Genomic DNA, 23,665 nt, shown 5'->3' with positions numbered 1-23,665 from the left:
GTTTCCGATATTTTTGTTTTCGCTATACAGATGTAAGGCGTCCTTCATTGTGATATGTATCGTGGTGTGGGATGGTATTCCTACGCAGGAAGCCGATAGCGTCTACCGAATGCTGGCGGTCAAATTGAACAAATATGGTCTTCCAACGGTGCGTCGCTGTGCGACGAACGAAAACCGAACTTGCGCCTGTCAGGGTAAGATAAGCTACGGCGAATCACGGCCTAGATCATCGTCTAATGTATGGTTTGACCATTTACGAACAGGTCTTGATCCGGAAATCTGCGGCGTTTCCTACAGCTTCGGCTGCAGCTGGTCAATGTACTACAACGGTTGCAAGTACGCCCGCTCCAAAACTGTGCGCAAATTCCGTCTGTCCGTGAAGAATGAAGAAGCAGAGATCGAGGAACGAATGAACATTTTGGCAACGATGTTGAGCCCACTGTACGTGACGGTGGCTCCGCAAGCGTTCCAGAATCAGGTGCAATACGAGAGAGACGCTCCCGACTGTCGGCTGGGCCTGAAACCCGGGAAACCCTTTTCAGGTAATTTGAAGACATTGCAGCTCACACTACAGTTGTAATTTCATCACTTTCTTGTGTTTCCTTTTTTGAAACAGGAGTTACCTGCTGTCTGGACTTTTGCGCTCACACGCATCGTGATCTGCATAATATGCAGGACGGTTGCACGGTTCAGGTTACCTTGTTAAAACCACTGCCACCTGGCGTGAAGCCGGACGATGAGCAGTTGCATATTCTTCCGCTGTACACCATGGACACTACGGATGAGTTCGACAGTGAGGAAGCGCAGAAGAAAAAGGCCGAGGTGGGATCCGTGCAAGCGCTGGAGAAGTGAGTGTAAAGCATTGGTTTCTTTTTTAGAAGTCCCGTAATCAACTGTAGATAATAAATAACCGTGTCAACTGTTTGCAACCGAATGTCATAGATGGCACTAATCGGCATTAGGTTTACATTACGTAAACAGTTGGCGTGGGATCTGTTCCGTAAACGAACAAAATTTTAACAGAATTTGTCTTTTTTTCAGATTCTCAACCGAAGTACGAGTCAGATCTACTCCACTCCAACCCTGCCGGCGGCATGGAAAGAAGCGTGGCAACGGTAAGGATGAGAAGGCTAAAGATGGTGACAATTCCAACAATGAAGAATCAATACCGGAAACGCCACCACCTCCACCTCCGCCGACGAAGAAGGAGAGTAAATCTAAAAGCAAAAAAGGTTCCTCTAGTGCTGCTAACAATAACAGCAACACGAACACTAACCCCAACAATAGCAGCCAAAATAGTCAAAGTTCGTCCGGGTCTGGTTCACCAAGGGCACACACACCGGGTAATAATAGCTCAAAATCGGGCGGTTCAAATGGAAGTGGCACCAACGGAGAAAACATCGACAAATTGGGCCACGGTCAGCTACCGCCTGCTGGAAATAATGGATCTACCAGTGCTTTCACGGCTCCAAACACTATCAACTCACCCAACAATGCGGGTAATACCAACAGCACACTCGTCGATATGGCGTCAATGATTGATAACTTCACAGATGCACAGCTTCAGTCGAATCAGATCTCTAGCACGGTACTGGATTCGCCGTACAGCTACGACTACAATACCGGGCAGTACATCGACAATCGACAGTACTACAACAACTGGCCGACGGATTACTACGGAAACCGAACAGACCCGAACAAAATGCTGGGACGGAACGAAGAAATCCCTGACACTACAACCCGACCCGGTAGCAACAGTAGCAATTCAGCGTTCAGTCCGAGCATTCCGGATCCGACGAAAGCACCGACTCCGATCCACATGGACGACTACAGCACTACCAAACTCAGTCAACAGCAAAACCAAAACACGTACCACACGCTTCAGCAACCGGAGCAAGGATTTGTGAAACCAAAACCGCCAGATTATAACCCCGGTTACGGCTACCATCCCAACACGCCAATGAGCTACGGTTACCATCCGCCATACACACCGTACGATCCGTACCAGAACTACAACTACGGCTATCCGCCACAAACCTACCATCCCACATATCACAACATGTACTCGGCCACCCAAACGCAGCTGCCAGGAACCGGTCCGGCACCGCCACCACCACCAACCGCAGTCATTCCAGCTCCTCCGCCGCCATCAAACTGGAACCTGTATCCTCCCCATCCACATCATCAAACGCATATCCCGCCAACCACCCCATCGCAACTGCACGTTCCACATCAGCCGCACCTTGGACCGAAACAGCAGGATCTGCCACCGGTCATGCAACAGGCTCCGCCACCACCAGCTCCTCCACCCCCACCAAAGGAAACGCTCGGTGAGGTGACCGAAACGAACGAGAACGTCGACTGCTTCGAGGATCCGCAGATGGGTGGGGTTGCGATCGCTCTCCCGCACGGTAGTGTGGTGATCGAGTGCGCTAAGCTGGAGATGCACTCGACGACGGCACTGAAGAAACCGAACCGACTGAATCCGACCCGGATGACGCTGATTTTCTACCAGCATCGGAATCTGAACCGACCGAAGCACGGTATTGCCGAATGGGCGGAAAAGATGCGCCTGAAGAAGCTGGGCGTAGCTACCAACGATCCGATCGACGACAAGGACATGCTGCTGATGCAGGAGGACGACATCAAGGCGGAACCGTTGGACGAGCTGCACCATATGCGGCACATGGGAGAGGTGAGTGTTGTATCTTAAGGTCGAATTTGTATGACAGTCAAAATCAACTAGTAAAAATTTAAAGTATGAGTATTGCGGAGACAGCGGAACCAATTTGGGTTTGATTCAACACTTCTTGCCGGTTTCAATATAAATTACATCGATATGATTTACCTCCTGTTTATTGCTTATCATCATTTTTGCGACTACACGATACCCTGGTATTCTCAGCTATCCCGAATTCTTTAAGTTTTCTACTGGCTATAACTTTCATTGATCTCTCTTTTGGCATTCGTACTACACGCCGTGCTTTGGTCAGTTTATTTGTATACAGTCGTGATTCGCTGGTTGGGCCACAGCCTATGTTCAACCAACGAATTTGATTCGCAAGTTGGACCGACTGACAAATGTCAAAAGCTCCCCAAAGAAGACATTAGTAGTGTAAAAGATTGTTAGATAGATTGTCAAAGTAAATTTGACATGAGATTTTGACGTTCAGATGCTTTTTAGTTGAACAATGGTCCAACTAAAACTAGCGGACGTCCAACTAAAAAGCGGTCCAGTTAAAAAGTGTCCAACCAGCGAATCACGACTGTACTTGTATATTAAATTGGTTATTAAAGTTCAACCGATCGTCTAACATTACTCCTGACAAAATACATTTCGATGCCATGTGGCGTCGTTCTCTGTGACTGTCCTGATTGCTTTCGCTATCGATCTTTTCGGAATCCAAATTGCCTGTTTGACAGACCGTTTTCGCGCTCCGTACACTTCGTTACCCTGTTGAGGATGACCCGTTTCAAGAGCTTCCAATAGTATCCAGCTGAAATTTAGGCCTGTATGATGCTGGATCTCATGGCAGTTTCTCTGATTTTGACAGCAGCATCAACTTCTGGATTTTCCATCTGCCTGCGAAACACGACTCGATGAGTGTTACCCCAAGGATTGGCATCAGCTTCTCCGCACAACTCTTTGTAGCAGCTTACTCTTAGCTCTCGTTTGAAAGCATTTTTGGTTACTCGGTACAAAACGCTACGCACCTCCCCATCTGTTCCAGTTTTGGATCGATGAACGTATCTTCTTACTCTAAGACAAGCTAACTGTGGTCATTCCGGTCCTCCTTTGCATAGATTATGCATTTCGACTGCTTCGTGCAGTCTCTTGCAATGTAACACCTTCTCCCGCATTTTCTGCGTAGAGCAGATCTGTCAAGGCAGTTGCAATTTCTCGCTGGGTGATCGAAGCCCATGCATTTGAAGCATCTCTCCATTTGTTTGGGAACTCTAGATATAGCCTTCAATCCACACACTGACCACCAATCCTTAATTTGACCAGTTTTCAACAGCTTGCTAGCTACGATCGTCGAAATGGTCGTCTGTTGTGATCTCGTCAAGGTTCCTGTACTCAATTACTGGCTCGTGGGACAGGTCCCTTTTTTCGCCTAACTACTTCTCGATGAGCGACTTGATAACTAACCATAGAGTTTTTCTTCAGTTCGAAGATCATCTCGCCTCTCTGAGTGCGACAGATTTTCACCATATTCATCCCCAACTATTTCAACTCCTGATCGTATGTCATTACTGCCGTCATCTCGACGATCAATGCTTCACCATTAATTTTTTACTTACGAGGTTAGAAGTTCTCCTTCCTTTTCTTCTGCGATTTCGGCTTAGCTTTGTATTTTACGACAGTGCCCCAACCGCTAGCTTCAGATCAGCTTCTTGATCTTTCTTCCATTTTTTCTCCTCATCTTCCTCCTCAGGTATCTCCCTGTTCTTTTCATGCTCAGGAATTTCTTTCGTCTTGGCATTTTTATGCGTTTTTCGACATTTTCAACTCGTGTCATAAGCGTAGTCTGCTCTTGTTCGACGGCATTAGAGCCTTTTCATTTTCTTCTGAAGCTCCGTCGTGTTGGTCCTCCCAGGTTACAGTCCTTTTTGAAGCGTATTAAAGGGTGAATCAATAATTATAATACTTATATAATATTGTAATATAATACATTTGCGATTGACGCCCTCCATCAGAGTGTACGGTGGTTTCCGGTACGTTTTTTCACAGATTTTTCCACTTTCTCGTCATTTCATTTTCGTCCTTCGCTTCTCCTTTAATCTTCCGAAGTTCGTGCTTCTTCGTGGTCCGATAAGTTTCGATCGGACGGATTTCGCAGTATGCCACTCCTGTACGGTTTTGGAGCCAAATCAGGCCAAAACAATAATGGTTCACTAAGTTTACCACAAATGCACATGGCCTGCCAAATCAGGTACTTCGAAAAGAATTTCGACAGCTTCTTCCGTTCGAAACGGCTATCCACCTGTCCTTACCCGCAAAGTACTCCTGTAAATGGCAACTGCGTAACATTCACCTTGATGTAGGTAGAACTCTTTCGTTTTTTACGCGTTGTTCCCAATTTTATCCAGCTTCCCATTGTAATTCGTTCCTGGATCCTTTGGAGTACCTTCAAGGCAGTCGAACGATAACTCTCCGAGCTCTCGATCGAAGCAGTTCGTTTTCTGGTGCTGTGCATAAAGTGAACAAGAATATATATTGACAGTGAAGGTCAACTATTGTTTGAGGCAGTCTTTGTTCGCCGGTGCCCAGGCTGGTGAAGTGAATACCAGAATTGCCGGACACGCCGCTATATAAGCTAAGTATTATTTTTCTTTCTTTCGTTTCCCTTTCCCCGATCGGTCTACTTTTCCCTTTACCCTGAATACAAGTTTCAGCTCTCGTTTACACCACGTGCTATCCTCGTGCCTAAATGGCCGAGGGCGAAGGAACATTGGATGGGAATGATATTCCCATGGATTTACCGGATAAACCCGATATTACTCCCTCCCCTGATCCCCCCAGTCCTCCCCGTATTAAAACATACCCAGCCAGTTCAAATGGACCCTGGGTGGTGTATTTCCGGCCCAACACGAAATCGCCCAATATTCTAGAAATATCACGGGAGCTGACTGCTAACTACCCGGCCGTAGCTCAGATAACACGTGTTCGAGCTAATAAGATACGCGTTATAGTAAATGACCTCGATCAGGCAAACCAGATTGCTCGCAGCGAGCGTTTTACGAAACAATTCCGAGTGTATGTGCCTTGTAGGGCAGTGGAGATCGATGGAATAGTCGCCGAACCGGGTCTAAAGTGCGAAGACCTGTTGAAGTACGGGGTTGGCTGCTTTAAGGACCCTTCACTTCAAAAGGTGAAGATTCTGGAATGCAAGCAATTGTATTCCGCAAAAACAGAAAATGATAAGACGATTTATTCTCCGTCAGACTCGATTCGGGTGACTTTCTCCGGGTCTGCTCTTCCCAACTATGTCCTCCTGGATAGGGTTCGCTTACCCGTTCGCCTGTTTGTACCGCGGGTAATGAACTGCAGCAATTGCAAGCAACTGGGCCACACAGCCACTTATTGTGGCAATAAAAAACGGTGCGGCAAATGCGAGGGAGAGCATGAGGATGGCGCTTGCGGTGGAGAAACTGAGAAGTGTATTTACTGCGGGGGCCCTCCGCATGCTCTTAAGTCATGCCCGGCGTACAAGCAGCGCGGGGATAAAATTAAGCGCTCCCTTAAGGATCGCTCGAGGCACTCTTATGCAGAAATGCTAAAGAATGCTTCGCCATCTGTCCCTTCCGAAAATTCCTTTGCTCTTTTGGCTGGCGTTGAGCAAGAATCTGACGACCCACAAGAGGGAACATCATTGGTTAACCCAGGGGAATCCAGGAAGAGGAGAAATCCAGCCTCCCCTACATTGCCTCGTAAGGGTGCCAAGGTGTCGTCCACTCAGAGTGCGCCATCTACAACCAATAAATCCAACGGAAGTGATGCACAAAAGCCGAAGCAATTTGCTCCAGGACTTGGAAATATTAATTCTAACAAGGAGTACCCACCACTTCCAGGGACACCAAAAACCCCAAGTGTCCCCGTTTTTCAAACAGATACTCAGTCCAGTAACGGACTAATGAAATTTTCTGACATAGTGGACTTAATTTTCACAGCTTTCAATGTTACTGATCCTCTTAAAAGCCTTCTGATACGTTTTCTCCCTATAGTGCAAACATTTTTGAAGCAGTTGACTACTAAATGGCCCCTCCTTGCAGCGATCGTATCCTTCGATGGCTAAGTCATCGAACGAGGTCACCGATTCGATCACTGTTCTACAGTGGAACAGCAGAAGTATCCTCCCGAAAATCGATTCCTTTAAATTTTTACTAAATAGTTTAAAATGTGATGCTTTCGCATTATGTGAAACTTGGTTAACTTCCGATATAAATCTCAACTTCCACGACTTTAATATAATTCGTCTGGATCGAGAAAACCCCTATGGAGGAGTACTTTTGGGGATCAAAAAGTGCTATTCTTTCAACCGAATTAACCTCCCTTCAACACCAGGCATTGAAATTGTCGCTTGTCAAGTTTTAATCAAAGGTAAAGACCTTTGCATTGCTTCCATCTACATTCCTCCTAGAGCCTCGGTAGGGCACCGAACGCTTTGTAATATCACGGAATCCTTACCGGCACCGCGGCTAGTTCTGGGAGACTTTAACTCGCACGGTACGGTATGGGGCTGTCTTCATGATGATAATAGATCAACATTAATCCAAGATCTTTGCGACAATTTCAACATGACCATCTTAAACACGGGAGAAATGACGCGGATTCCTACACCACCAGCACGCGCAAGCGCGTTGGATTTATCGCTTTGCTCGACATCGCTACAGTTAGATTGCATGTGGAAGGTGATCCCTGATCCCCACGGTAGCGATCATTTGCCTATCGTGATTTCAATTGCTAACGGTTCAAGACCATCGAAAACAATCAATGCCTCGTATGACCTCACACGGAACATTGATTGGAAGAGTTACGCGACCGCGATATCCGTTAAAATCGAATCCACTCAAGAACTTCCTCCGGAGGAAGAGTACAGGTTTTTGGCTGGCTTGATTCTCGACAGTGCGAATCAAGCTCAGACTAAACCAGTACCCAGCGCGAATACCCATGGACGGTCTCCCACACTGTGGTGGGATAAAGAGTGCTCAGAGCTGTACGCGGAGAAGTCCACTGCATATAAGGCCTTCCGGGAAGACGGGTTACCCGCTAGCTATCAACAGTACGCGTCGCTAGATAGGCGAATGAAGAGTTTAATGAAAGCCAAAAAACGCAGTTATTGGCGCCGGTTCGTCAACGGGTTAACGAGAGAAACAGCGATGAGCACTCTTTGGGGTACGGCTCGACGTATGCGTAACCGTAATAGTACCAACGAGAACGTGGAATATTCAAACCGTTGGATATTCGCTTTCGCCAAGAAGATCTGTCCGGACTCTGTCCCGGTACAGAAAACGTGCCGCGCCGCGTCTCCTCCCGATACCGCGAACGAAACACCGTTTTCGATGGTGGAGTTTTCACTTGCTCTCTTATCATGCAACAATAACGCCCCAGGGTTAGACAGAATCAAATTCAACTTGCTGAAGAATCTGCCTGACACTGCAAAAAGGCGCTTGCTGAACTTATTTAACAAGTTTCTTGAGGGTAACATTGTCCCTCATGACTGGAGGCAAGTGAAGGTCATCGCCATTCAAAAACCAGGAAAACCAGCCTCCGACCACAACTCGTATCGGCCGATTGCAATGCTGTCCTGTATTCGGAAGTTGTTCGAGAAAATGATCTTGTTTCGCCTCGACAATTGGGTTGAAGCAAATGGCTTACTGTCAGATACACAATTTGGCTTCCGCAAAGGCAAAGGGACGAACGATTGCCTTGCGTTGCTTTCTACAGAAATCCAAATGGCCTATGCTAACAAAGAGCAGATGGCATCAGTCTTCTTGGATATTAAGGGGGCTTTTGACTCAGTTTCTATCAACATTCTCTCAGAGAAGCTGCACCAGCATGGTCTTTCACCAATTTTAAATAACTTTTTGCTAAACCTGTTGTCTGAAAAGCACATGCACTTTTCGCATGGCGATTTAACAACATCGCGATTTAGCTACATGGGTCTTCCCCAGGGCTCATGTCTAAGTCCCCTGCTCTACAATTTTTACGTGAATGACATTGACGATTGTCTTGCCAATTCATGCACGCTAAGGCAACTTGCAGACGATGGGGTGGTCTCTGTTACAGGACCCAAAGCTGCCGACTTGCAAGGACCATTACAAAATACCTTGGACAATTTGTCTGCTTGGGCTCTTCAGCTGGGTATTGAGTTCTCCACGGAGAAAACTGAGTTGGTTGTTTTTTCTAGGAAGCGTGAGCCGGCGCAACTCCAGCTTCTATTAATGGGTGCAACGATCAACCAGGTTTTCACATTTAAATATCTCGGGGTCTGGTTCGACTCTAAAGGTACCTGGGGATGTCACATTAGGTATCTGAAACAGAAATGCCAACAAAGGATCAATTTTCTCCGAACAATAACTGGAACATGGTGGGGTGCTCACCCAGGAGACCTGATCAGGTTGTACAAAACAACGATATTGTCGGTGATGGAGTACGGGTGTTTCTGTTTCCGCTCCGCTGCGAACATACACTTCATCAAACTGGAGAGAATCCAGTATCGTTGCTTGCGCATTGCCTTGGGTTGCATGCATTCGACCCATACGATGAGTCTCGAAGTGCTGGCGGGCGTTCTTCCGCTAAAAAATCGATTTTGGGAACTCTCATATCGATTGCTCATCCGATGCGACATTCTGAACCCGTTGGTGATTGAAAACTTCGAGAGGCTCGTCGAGCTTAATTCTCAAACCCGATTTATGTCCTTGTACTTCGACTACATGGCACAGAGCATTAATCCTTCTACGTATACTCCCAACCGTGTTCGTTTCCTAGATACTTCTGATTCTACTGTATTCTTCGACACATCCATGAAGGAAGAGATTCGTGGAATCCCGGACCATATACGCCCTCAAGTGATCCCCAATATATTTTATAATAAATTCCGAGAAGTCGACTGTGACAAAATGTTCTACACTGACGGATCAAATCTCGATGGGTCCACTGGCTTCGGTATCTTCAACAATACTATCACCGCTTCATTCAAGCTCAATGATCCTGCTTCAGTTTACGTCGCAGAGTTAGCTGCAATTCAGTACACCCTTGGGATCATCGACACTCTGCCCACAGATCACTACTTCATCATTTCGGACAGCCTCAGCTCTATCGAGGCTCTTCGTGCGGTGAAGCCTAAAAAGCAATTCCCGTATTTTCTGGGGAAGATACAGGAGTCCTTGTGTACGTTATCTGAAAAATCTTATCAGATTACCTTTGTTTGGGTCCCCTCTCATTGTTCTATCCCGGGCAATGAAAAGGCCGACTCATTAGCAAAGGTGGGCGCATTAAATGGTGACATATACGAAAGACCAATCTGCTTCAACGAATTTTTTAGTATTTGTCGTCAGAGGACACTCAACAGTTGGCAAACCTCGTGGAGCAATGGTGAACTTGGACGATGGCTACATTCGATTATCCCAAAGGTATCAACGAAACCTTGGTTCAGGGGGATGGATGTGGGTCGGGATTTTATTCGTGTAATGTCCCGACTTATGTCCAACCACTACACCTTAGATGCACATTTGCGGCGTATTGGGCTTGCGGAGAGTAGTCTGTGCGCTTGTGACGAGGGCTATCATGACATCGAGCACGTTGTCTGGGTATGCGCCGGGTATTTGGACGCCAGGTCTCAGTTAAAGGATTCCCTTCGGGCCCGAGGTAGACCACCCAATGTCCCAGTTCGAGATATGCTGGCAAATCGTGATTTCCCCTATATGTCCCTTATTTATACTTTCATAAAAACGACAAATATCCCAATTTAGCCCCTCTCTTTTTATTTCTCGTTTTAGAAGTTTTCTCCTGCCTTTTGGGACCGATCAGCTCCAGACTGCAACTATGTAACCGCCGTCGCACTTACCACTACGGAAACTGAAGCGAGAGCGACTCGAGGTCCGATGACTTTTGAAGGATTCCCCGCGGGTCCGAAGAATACCATCCGCCAATCCGACCTACTAGACTGAGGCGCTAATTTGTCTCGCTGATCTCCCGTTTGCCCGAAAGTTGCAAGTTTTGCTCTTCTCTCCCGGTCACCATCTACGCTTTCTCTCCCCTGTCCTTGATACAACTGCTTCTACAGCCCCCTCTGAATATCTTGACCAAGCATAAGTCTCCGCTAAAAAAGTTCAAATTTGTATTCTGTATTCCTAGTTTTAAGATAGTTGTAATTTTACCTCTTTGTTAAAACTATTGTCCCCCATCTTGTAAATAGAATTGTATCCCTAGTTTTAAAACACCGGTGAATTTTCTCATAAACATTTGTTCCCCCTTTTGTGTACCAAACTATATTGTTAGTTTTAAGATAACTGTAAATATCTCCTAAAAAACTATTACTATTGAATTCCTTGTTTTAAAATTTTTCATAAAAAAAATCCTTTGCCCCCTCTCTTATATATAGAATTTTTTTTTTCTAGTCTAAAGATAGCTGTAAATTTTTTCTCTTTTATAAAAAAAATATTTCAACATTGTAACCTCCTAGTTTTAAGATATTCAAAATGTAAAAACAAAAGAATTCGGCACCGCCAAGCTAACGCATTTGTGCCTATCAAATAAACGAAATGAAAAAAAAAAAAAAAAAGGCAGTCGAATGATGTATATTTAACAATTCTCGCAAGGTGCGCTGTAACAACGCTCGATCGGAACAGAGATGCCAAATACTTTTTTCAAATGTCTGCAATAATAATTTTAAAAGTCTGGGAAGAACAAAAAATGTCAAGAGCTAGTGTAACCAAAAACCTTTATATTCAAAAATCTGTAAATATCTGCAACCAAACTAAAAAATCTGCAAATATCTGCGTCATCGAAAAAATCTGCAGCTAAAATTAAAAGTCTGCAAATCTGGCATCTCTGGATCGGAATCTCACTGACAGCTGCACAGCTACGCGGATGTAAACAACACACCCCAAAAATCAACTGGACAAAATCTGGTTCATTAGTTCAGGGATTTAATAGCACGAGTAGACTCTGGCTCCTGTTGCTACTCTCAAACACTTGCAGATGATGTATATGTGTACTGTGTAAATCGTTTGCTCCCAACATTGAATCGACTACCTCTTTATCGGTAAACACTGCACTCATGAGGTATGCTGAATTTTTGTCATCGTTGAGTGAGAACATGGAAGGAGCGTCTGTACTCCGTGTTAGGGGCGGCTCCAAACAGCGTCTGTCTCGAATTGGGTCATTAAATGAGAAAAAATCTTGTTTTATTACATACATGTATAAAGCTGATTTTCGTGATTGCAACAATGTTTTTTTTCAACTCAGGAAACGTGAAAATAAAATTTAAATTTAAAATAAAGAAATATGTTGACAGTCTGGATTTGACACTAGCAGAATCATTTGACATATCGAATTTCACGACAAATGATGCCCTGTCAGAAAAAATGAATGCATGTTTTCCCGCGGGGTTATTTTAATTTGACATAAACTCCATTCAATGTATATAGTTTTTTTTTCATTTTGGGTGTTGTCTTGATAGGCCAGATGTAAACAATCGCAGTTTTCCTATGTATGGTTGCCAAGTTTACATAAGATTTATTTTAAAAAACAAAAAAATCGTTTTTACATATTATAACGAATTTTTTTTGAAATAATGTTAAATTATGTATATTGGACCAAAAATTTATCGAATGGAACTGAAAACTACATATAGCTCAATGACCCAATTGAAACTCAGTACAGCGAGTTCAGCTTATCATAAGTGTTTTTTTGCTATCACTGATAACTGACATACAAGTCAAGTTCTCAATGTGCGTAAGAAAAATAACTATCGTTTTCAAATGATAACAGCAAGTAGATACTTGCCGCTGGTCGGCGCTACGATCGGTTAGCAGACTTCCAGCAATCGGTATACGGACCTTGCATGCAAGCTTGGATACGATGGTTACTCACGTATGCGAAATTGTGTACAACGATGATTTGTAACGTATTTTTATTCGAATGTTTACAAAGGTTTTCCAAAAAAAATGTTTTAGCTTGTATGTCTGTTCTCTGTGATGCTATATTATCTCGAGATAGACAATATCAATTCTGAACAAAAACTGTATTCAAACCTGTGTTATTCAAATGAATATAAATTTTTAGTTATGATTCCGATTAGGGTCGAACTAATTTCATTTGAAAGCTTATTCGCTGGACTTACAATTACCACTTGATTTAGTCGATACAAGCCTTTCTTCTCGCTCAGATATGAGACGGTGGGAGTACTTTTGGTGGTAGATCCGCCGCATGGCTTACAGTTTTCCCCGTCGAACGAAGTGCTCGGTTGTTGCATAAGAATGATTGGATCCAGAAAATTTTTGCACTATACTTTACGGAGGAGATTAGGCTTGCCAAATAATACACTGCAAACCGAGTAGATATGAAAATATGCACTCGTGGAACAGGGTTAGGGTAATTATTTGGTTTTCTTTGTGGCAAATTTCATCTAATGACAACCTCTAGTTCCCTAGAAATAAAGTTTTAAATTTTCAAAATTATTTTACATCTGCGCTGTCGATCAGAATGCCGTGCGTAACTGAGCTTTCTATGCAATGTCATCACAGAGAACAGACATATAAGCAGGAACAATCTTTCCTGAAAAACCTGTGTACATTTAAAAGAACATACGTTGAAAATGACCATCGCATACAGGTTTGCATGCGTGAGTCACCATTGTATTCAAGTTTGCACACAAGTTCCGTATAGCGATTGCTAGCCGATCGAAGCGCCGGCCAGTGGCAAGTTGCTACTTGCTGCTGTCATTTCAAAGCGACAGTTTTATTTCTTACACAAGTTAAAAACTTTACTTGTATGTCAGTTCTCAGTGATGTCATTATGGATTTCTCGCTCTTAGGATTTTCGATTGATGTGCACCCTAGGGGCAGATCACTAGTGATGCATTTTTAAAAATCAGCAAAATTAAATGCATTTATTTCCATCAAAATAGAAATTCATAATGTTTTTTGCGTTGCGTGTAAGACGTCAAACCCCTACAGAAAAACTAGCCCTACATTTAACAAAACGTCGAACAAAGTGGATCAGCGTAGGACGTTTGTTAAACAAACTTTTCTGCGAGGCAGTGCAAAGCTGATGCAAAAATGGAAGTTAAATGCATTTTTTTTTTTCAATTTGATGCAAATTTGTTATACATTCTTAGAGTGATCTGCCCCTAGTGTGCACCAGTGTAATAAAGTGCACTTTCTAGCAGAAGTGCCAATGGAACATACCCAGTTTTCTGTACTTCTGCTAGAAAGTGCAAAACCAGTGCAGTCCACTACACTGGTGCACATCAATCGAAAATTCTATTTGTCAGTGTTGTTTATATCAAAGGCGTTGTTTATGTTATATAAAGGCACGCACAGAGTGAAGCCAAATCTACCTATCGAACAGTCAGATGGCTACCTATCGTGCAAAATAAACATTCTTCTTTCGTAGAACATGCAAGAAAAGTATTAGTGTTGAGAGAAATAATATCATGGCGAAATATTTCAATCGCCGAAACAAGACACTGTATTCAGTTTATTATCTTCTTTTTTGTAACAATGTAAAATAAATTACATGAAATAGTATTATGAATACCCAGGTAACCAACAAGCATTAGTGTATGCAGTAAAGTAGCGTAAAATTTGCATTCTGGACGCTTCTGGCAGTATGCTGGCATTCGTTATGCATAACTGTTGTTAATCAGCATTTGAAAAACTGTTTAAAAACTTCTTGCCAGTAAACAGCATTCTGAATGCACAACAGTAGTAAAAAAGCATTTTCATAGCACAGCAGTAATGTAGCCGAATATTTTGCCAAAAGCAACTTTTAAATAGCATTTAAAACGACTTAAGTGCTTATCAAGTAGCCGTTAAGACGCATTCAGCATGCTTATTGGTTACCTGGGTAAAGTGCTATAAGCCACGAAACAGTAGATTTTCAATTCACTCTACAGTTTAACTCGGGTGAAATCACTCAAAGTTACAGCAAAAACTGTGGGTGCCAGAAACAAAGAAGAGGGCATCATTTTAGGCAGTGTTGCGCACTGTACGGGACTCTATAATACCACAGACTCTAGTTTATATTATTTTGCTTTTGACATTTTGGGTGAAAATATTTGTAAATGCGGCAACACTTTTTTGGATTCGTACGCGGATACGAACGTAAACAAGAATAGCATTTTCAAACTCGTTCAAAAGTAGGCTGTTCGTACGAATGTTGGATGTGGACGTTAACAAGAATGAAGGTCTTTATCTAGAAATATAAATTTACTATTTACCACATTTAAAACCAAATCTCTTTGTCTCCTTGTGTTTTCTCTACTGCCATGACAATTTATCTCTAAAATTTGACGTTAGCGGATTGCCAGACTATATTGTAAGCAGGCTACACAGTAAAATTAAACAACCCAATGAATAGGTTCTTTCAACCTTACCTTGCTTAATTTAGGTAGTTCTGAGTTTTGTATCTCATCCGCACTTATTAGTGTAGTTAATGACAAAATGAGAGCTTCGAGCTCTTTCGCAGAATAAGATATTGTTTGAGCTTTACTAAAAATTAGGTAAATTCAACTTAAATTTGAATTTAACCCAAGGTTGGATCAGTAAACCGGTTTTTTTAGTCTCTCTCTCTCTCTTTGATTTGATGGTTAACTCGATGCAATCTGCAAAATTTCCTACGACAGGAGGAAAGCCAAAATCGAGCACAAATTGCGGTCAGCAAGCATGTTCAATTTTTGCTCTGAACCGGTCATTCGACAGAAGTAAGGCCCAGAAAGATTTTTTTTGTTAGTATTTCTCTATTAATTGAAAATACAGGACTTACTTTATCGGATTCATCAACATGTTTAAACTCATAAATTAAAATGAGCTTTTGGTAAAAAATGGGGGAATCATTTTGTAATTTCGATATTTGACAGTCACGTGAAAACGTCACTGAAGCAAGTCTGGTAGCCGTTTGCAAGCTTCAGATAGAATTTGGCCGTATGGGAAGAGAAGGTACAGTGAAAAGGTTTTTTTTAGATTTTGAGGAGAAAATCAATGACATATCAGTTTCCTTTTCCTCGAATTCCCAGTTCCCAGTCAGTTAAAACCAGGAAATGTGGTGGAAAACCAATACGTCTAGTCACCCTATTTTTTATGAACATTTGATGCTTTTGAAACAGTCCGTACTGGTACATAAGAATCTGATTTTCATAGGTACACAGCGTTGTTTTAGTATAAGGACTGCCAAAAGCTATTGTTGCAACATAAACAATAGCTCGAGCTAATCGTAGGGTTAAGTATTTGTTACATAGAATGTGTATGCAAAATTTGAAAGAAATCGGTTAAGTAGTTTTTGAATGGCTGGTAACACCGCAAATCATGTTTTTTTTCCAGAGACGTTCTAAAAAAGCTAAAAATTACAGAATGTTATTCAGATGAAACATTATAATGTACAAAATTTTTGATCAATTACGTTTTATTATGGTGCTTCAAAAATGATTATTTTTACGGATCAAATAAGATGTGTTGGAATAATTTTGGAATGTTAAATTGGGTTACTTGATATGAAAACTACATTTTCTTTGATTTTTTAGACAAACCTTCTGAGCGTCTTAGTGGAATATTTAATTACATTAACTAATCAACAGGATGGTTAACGAATTTTTTTCGCAGGTGTGTTTTTGAGTAACTTAGGTCGCTTAATTAATATCTTACATACAACGTAAATTAAAAACTTTTTTTTCGCGTGTATGGTTCATTTAAAAATGATCGCTTAGCCTTAAGTCAGATCAGTACTATACAAATTCTGATCACAATAGTTTTACCAAAAGACTAGAACTCAGCTATGTTCACTAAATTTGACAGTTACTGCGTATGTTATCAAGAATAAAAACCAAAAAAATTTAATGGCATTTTTCAATAACCTGAAAGCATTTGCTTTTTAAACATTCTGAATACATTCACTATATAAGAAACCACTATATCCACTCAGGTCCCCTATCTTGATTACTAGTAAAACCCTCGTAGATCACGCTCGCAATGCTATATGCTATTCTAGCTATAAAGTTATTATTCAAATTTAATATCAGTAAAAACCATGGGTCACCATTCACAGTTTTTCAAAATTTTGACTTTTTATCGCAAATTTTCGCAAAACTAACATAGACTAATTTTGAAGAGAAAATTGAAAGCTTTCAAATGAGTATAGTGTGATCGTGGGCTTTCGCGAGGGTCGTTGATTTTATCGCATTAAAAGTTGGTTTGATTTGTTAAAAAAAAATCAGGATAAACAGTTATTAAAACAATAACTAAATCAATTAGACTTATTTTTGGTGATTTTACGATGTGATTTAAATACATAGATAATTTTGGTGAAGTATTGCAATGCATAATATTAACCGTTTCTTCGAAAAACGAATATAACCGGATGTAGCTCCTGTGATCAAATTATGCAAAAAATACTAGAGTGGTCACAAATTCATTTTTCGCTCAAATCACCTAAAATCTCGCAAAAATGTCTCTGATAGCTCAGCTGATACGAGAGAAATACTAGCGAGAATATCGCGTAACCTTCATACATGGACAAGGACATTATACAAGCGAGTCACGGGTTTCTTTCAAATGCACTTTAATCACACACCACTGCAAAAACACTCGCGAAACTTTAATCGTTTATTTATAAAACTTCAAATTTTCTGCCAATGTGCAGATGACCGAAGGAAAATGTCCGAAAATTCTCATTTGCGCGTTTGAATTTTCACTTCGAATTCCATTTTTTCTCAATGTAAACAAGCGCGTCGGTGCCTAGCAACAAGCGTGCGTTCCTGGGTTCCACATATCTTCGCCTTAAAAGTTCAGGCTCGTCCCACTGTGCTTCGGAATATGCCTAATGTTTCATGCTCTGTAACCTCTTAATTTAGTCAATTTGTTAATAATCTGATTTGGCAACTCGATGTTATGTACATGTTCGATTCTTTTAAGTTACATCGTTTCGTATTCATAACCGAACCGCTTTACAACTTCCAGTCATTGAAAGGACACCGAGTTAACAACAAACTACTGTCAATAGATTTGGCACGCAACAGTTCATCAAAGTAGGCGAGTAGAGTGTACCGATTGCGTGAACTGGCGCACGCAGCGTCAATGCCGGTTTGAAAAATCTGTCCGTCCATGGGTTGCTTTTTGTTTCGAACGATAAGACATTGTTCTGTTAATGCCTATGAAACTTTTGAATCGGGGCCTGACGCTACAACGGAACCCACTAGACCCTTGATATTTACTGTCGAACCATATCACCATACAAAGCCAATTTACCAAAAATGCCATTTTATTCTCCGTAGTTCTCTTACTTTGAGTTTTCATTCTATAGTATAAACCACACCAATCGCACCTTACAAATATGTTCCCAATTCGTTCTTCTCCCTCCAGGAACACGATCTGATGGACGTCGAGTACTCGGGTGTCTAGTGGTGAGAGAAAAATCTGCCGCCAGGTCGACCGCTGGATGAGCAGATTACAACACGAAACCATCACAACCAATCGGCGCCGGCGTCCAGCTTGACTATGGCATCGTCGCCGTCGACGTCATCCCTGGCGTCGCTATCGTCGGTGCCACTGGCGTCGCAGCCGCCATTGCAGCATCCGGGTACGGCAAGCACCACCACCCGGTCATCGTTCCAGCAGTCGCAGCTGCCACATCAATGGCTTTCGACGGGACTGCAGAGTCAGCCACACGAAAGACATGATCCTAATCAATACTACTACTATTACTACTACTGACGAGGAGGACACGAGAACTGAACGGTGTGATGCCAGTGAGTGAATGGGAGAAACAATCGATTGAAGGATTCGGCACAGCCCCATCCCCCTCTCCCCCCAGACAGAGTCAATGTACGTACGATCCATAGTATTTTTGATCGATCGAAAGAAACAAGACAAAACATTGCATTGGTTATAAGCTAAGGACTTATGTTGTAACGTTTAGTTAGTTTTTTCAATCTTTTGTGATAAGCATTTCAGTTCGGTTCTGCCAAACTATTGCTCAAATCTCTTCTGAATCGTGTTTTTTTTGTTATTTTTTGTTATCGAAACCTGAAATCTCGACTTCATGTTTTTCCTCAAAATCAAGAGAACAACAAGCGCACCTTCAGGCACACATACACACTTAAAAATAATAGGAAAAAATATCAAAAAATAACTTTTGAACAAACAAATATTTTAGAGGAAAAAATAGAAAATTTAACGTAAAAAAAAACAAAGTCTATATCGAAGCCAAAAGTACAAAAACAAATTGTTAACACGCAAAACAAAAGTTCTGACTATTTGAACCACTTTGACTTTTCCACCATCAACCATTTGTTTTCTCAAAACCGCAAAAATACTTGTCGTGCGGACCACTCCTGCATTAATCTTCTTGATTTTTTGCTGCTTATTACTGATACTAACAAACAAAAAGTACTATTGATAACACTAAGAAAACTGCTCTCGCTCTATGAAATCTCCAATTTGCTAACTTTGCTTATTGATAAAAAAAAAACAAATCACTTTTTGCTAAAACACAAGTTTTATAAAAGCATGCTGTTAATTTTTGTAAATATTACCCCCTAGTTCCCTGTTTGCTGCGATCACGCGTGTACACGCACACATTCGAAAACGGAATAGAAGAAGCGAACAAACACACACATACAGTCACACTCAACACACAGCTCCTACGGCGTGTGATTCCCGTGTGTGATCTTAGAGATCGTTCCAAACACAGTAAAAAAAAATCACTAATATTTAAGAGTTTTCTCCTCTAGTAAGCTTAAGCTCACTCCAAAGCTGAGAATGCAAATCATTTCCTAGGTTAAATCGTTTTTTGTTTCCTTTCTTCTCTATCATAGAGTGGTTATTTTCTCCGCCACCACCATAATTTCTCCCAACTTCTAGTTTGTTAGGTTTAGTACAACGGAAAAATAAACAGGGGAAAAGTGCACCTGCCCCAATCGAATGCACCTACACATTCGAAACGAGTGAACAAAAGAAATTTCAAAGATGAAAAAGTATTAGTATTTTAATTAGACTAGTTTTTTTTGTTTTCTCGTATTTTTATAACTTTTTTATTATTATTATTAATAGTTTTTCTCATTGTCTAATGGTGAATTGAAACAAGTAAAAGACAACAGCCGTAACTCGAATCAGTTTTATCAAATAAACAAACTGAACAAAAACATCTTTTAAGCTAGTGTTTCCGCTTTTTTTTAAATTTCCTCTACCAGGAATAACTCGAATCATCTACTATTTAAACCCCCTTATTTAAAACTATTTATTGTGGAGTGAAGCCACACAATCACAAACACACACACAAACAAAGGCGCGAAACACAAAACGCATACCCATACATGCAAAGGTGAATCTATTCAATGAGAAACTAAACGCTAAACGAGGAAGAGAACAACACTCACACACACTTAAGCATACGAATATAATCGATATTTGTCATTAAATTATGCATTAGTTTTAAGGATAATTTTCTTCGTGAGTCGAGTTTGCCGGCTCGTACATTTAAGTTTTAGTAAAACAACAACAAAAAACGAACATTAGTGCGCATATTATTTGGCCATAGAGAGTGCTGCGGTAAACAAAACATACAAACAAACAAACAAACATCGTTCTGTTCATTTCCCCCCTGTCTTGCACATTAATTTTAATCAGCTCCGTAGAACAAACAAAAGGTAATGAAAACCAATATAGTAGATGTAAAAAAATGCGTAGAAATGTTACTAAGCAAAATAAGTAAAATTATAAAATGACAAAAAAAGTGAATGAAATGAAAGTCGCGGTCAGACGGCGTAAGCATACGTAGCGAGGCAGGAAGGAAGATAAATTTGCCATATTGATTGAAACATGATTAAAGAAACATTAATGCATACATGCGTAAAGTAATGAATACTCAACAACCAGACACGTGGAAAATTATTTTACATTACATGAATAAACTACAGTTTTTTTTAAACAAAGTTTTTTGGATTGGTTTTATTTTTGTTCTCATTCCGTATTATTTCTGTACGATTTGAAAGAAAGCGAAGCCCAGTGATTGGTAACCCCAAAGATTATGTTTTATATAGTCTATTTTTCTTTTTCAACAGAATCGCGTAGAATCCATTTTTAGCATGATTTTTTTAAATTTTGATAAAAAATACACACAAAAAGGGAAACGCTTCCTGTAGGCCGATATCAATCAAACTGCACGCAGCATATAATTCGTAGCAGCTGTGTTGGTTTTATTATACACAAACATAAGAAGAAAAAAAAACTACATATAAACTGTAACAGTAGCGTGTAGGGTGAATGGTTCTTTTTTGAAGCGGACGATTTTCCCACTCACGAGCAGTTCCGGAAGATCGTCAGAATGATGCCATATTTGAATGTAAATTATTGTTAAAATAAAAGAAGAAAAAAGAAAAAAAATCGTAGACAGTGAAAATGAGATATACATATATTTTTCGGAAACTTCTCGGCAAAATTAAGAACAAAAAAAGTGCAGAAAAAGACACTAGATATTGTGAGAAAATAAGATACGTATTAATAATGAGATAGGCTTGTAGATTTTAAAGACTACTTTCCCTCAAACAACTAGTGGTAGTGCGTAGTGTAAAAAAAAACAGATACAAACTTTCCTTCACCCTGAATTCTTGATTTATTCAAACCCCGAACTTGAGGGGGTCACCATGAGATTCATTCTACGTTTTTTATTTCTACTCAATTTTATCTACATATAACACAGCATAATCGAATAATCTCAGATGTTATGAAGAAGTCAGCTAGTTCTTCAAACTATTTACCAATTGGTGCAAAAGAAAAAAAAAAAAGGGGAATAAAATGACAACTATATACAATGCCAAAAAGAGAGCGCAAATGTGTAAAAAAAAGTAACTCTCAAGACGTATATTTTGTAGCAATTCAAAGCAATCACGAAGACATGCAAGTAAATGAGAAGCAAAACCCTAGTAGGCTGAATCAAATGTAACAACGGAACGGAAGAAAACTTGAAATACGTCCTCTAAATACGCGATACAATATTGTCGCAAGCGAAAAGAAAGGCAAATACTAGCACACATACACACACGCAAACACATTCAGAATGATCTCATATCATTAGTAAGCAAACGAAAGCAAACCAACCGTCACCGTGGTTTGTAAGTTCCAATTGCATCATCTATCAGGCGCACTCAGAAAGAGGACATCCTAAGCAAAAGCAAAGTTAAGAAAATAAAAACAAAAACTAATAACGCCCGTTGCAAATAACGGAAAATATGCCATCTTCACATATTTTACTGTATTTGAAAGAGCAAGGACAGACAGATTCCGAGACTAGCGGGAAATGAGATGTTTACAGTTTCACAGTACAGAAGTAAGGAAAACCGCAGACACAAGAATAAATAATAACTAAAATTAATAGAAAGCAGAATACAGCACGATACATGCGTAAGTGACAGCGATTGAAAGCGGAAAGATTACGAGAGGAAGCGGTGAACAAGCAAGAAGAAAAAAAAACAATTATTATTATGAGCATTATTATTAAAATTATTATATATTCTTATTATATTTAGTGGAGAAAAAAAGAAATGATTTTTTTTCGAGAAATTAAGAAAATAAAGAAACATTGTATAAAATAACCAAACGTTTATTTATTTTGTCCGAAACTGGTGTTCCGTATATTTGTCATATTCGTCGTTTCTAGCTTGCACAGTTTAAGGTCGATTTCTTCACCCACGCTTAACTTTTAAACCAGATTAGACACACCATTCACCCTTTCATGCCCAACTTTTTTCTAGTGCATGTAGGGTTTCAAAACTATTTTTAGTTGAAAACGGTGGGGTCAAGAAACACGAAAAACCTATTTTCATAATGATAGGTGCTTCCATGGCAGTGCTAGAAGCTGGTCAATTTTTACCTTCTAATGCTCAATACAATTTTCCTAGAATAATGACAATAGTCCAATTGCGTGGAAAACGTAGCCAACGACAGTCTAAATTGATAAGTTTGATCAGTTTTCAATAATATTGCAGCATAACGAAAATATATAAATCATTTTCCGTTGTCAACGTAAACTGTCCCTGGCTGCACTGCTCCATCGGAATCCAATCGGACTAATTGCAATAACTTCAGTTCTAGAGCTGATCCTTGTAACTGTTAATACTCAAATTAAAGGCAATAATCACATTAATGAGCCTTACTTGTTTTTGTGAGCAAATCTCGTCTCAATCAAAAGTTATAGCTGTTTAAAAACGTTCTTATCCACAAACAACACGGGCATGAATGGGTTAAACCTGGCTAAAGAGCCCCCTCCGGTATTTTTCAAAAAGAAATTTATGCAAAAACATGTTTTTCGGTGATTCTTAACATATTTGTATCTTGTTTTGTTTGAACAAATTAATAAGAGAATGTTGAGTAAGATTGCTATTTCGAACCACCAAATTAATTAAATTAAGACACCGGTCACGATACCCACTCAGTATGCTGAGTGTGTCAAAAACAATTTCTTTCATATTGTGTGACTCGTCGGAAGAACAAAAGAAATTGTTACTTTCATTCTCGCTGTGGTGATCTGTCGAGATGAGTGAGTCGCAGAAGTATGAAGTGGTTGTTCCAACTTGGGGAACGTTCCGGTTGATAGAAAGCTCAATCGCTTGAAAGTTGGCTGGGTATCCAATTGTCCAGTGGATGCTTCGTCCTGGATGGTAATGAGCAATCGCCGTAGGAAAATTTAATTTAATTCTTATGGTCCTGAAAAGGACCCTTTGGGCGATGCTCACACCTGGCTGGTTGGTGGTGTAATGAATACTAGAACACTTATACTGCTAACTGTTTATTTTCTGAAGATGTTTACAGGTTGGAGGTGGAAATCAAACTAAACTTAAGCTTGCTAGGGGTTCTCCTTTTATAGAGTCGGTGGTGATAAGGGGTACTAGTTTTTGTTGGTGGGGTTACCTTTCGGCGATACCGAACATCCTCCCCCCGGTTGAGC

General features: G+C 40.7%; 1 protein-coding gene across 2 annotated transcripts in view; it reads left to right on the top strand.

Moving 5' to 3' along the window:
- Positions 1–20,654, top strand: part of LOC131690847 (methylcytosine dioxygenase TET-like) — a 574,639-nt gene extending 553,985 nt beyond the window's left edge. For both annotated transcript variants that reach the window (XM_058976913.1, XM_058976912.1), the window contains 5 exons: positions 31–194; positions 264–542; positions 617–848; positions 1,042–2,695; positions 18,085–20,654. In XM_058976913.1, the coding sequence (XP_058832896.1) occupies positions 31–194; positions 264–542; positions 617–848; positions 1,042–2,695; positions 18,085–18,123 (2,368 nt within the window). In that variant the 3' untranslated portion in view covers positions 18,124–20,654. The remainder of the gene's footprint in view (positions 1–30; positions 195–263; positions 543–616; positions 849–1,041; positions 2,696–18,084) is intronic.
- The last annotated feature ends 3,011 nt before the right edge of the window (positions 20,655–23,665 follow it).

Source organism: Topomyia yanbarensis, chromosome 3, assembly GCF_030247195.1.
Source record: "Topomyia yanbarensis strain Yona2022 chromosome 3, ASM3024719v1, whole genome shotgun sequence".
NCBI lineage: Eukaryota > Metazoa > Arthropoda > Insecta > Diptera > Culicidae > Topomyia > Topomyia yanbarensis.
This window is presented reverse-complemented; position numbering and strand designations above follow the sequence as displayed.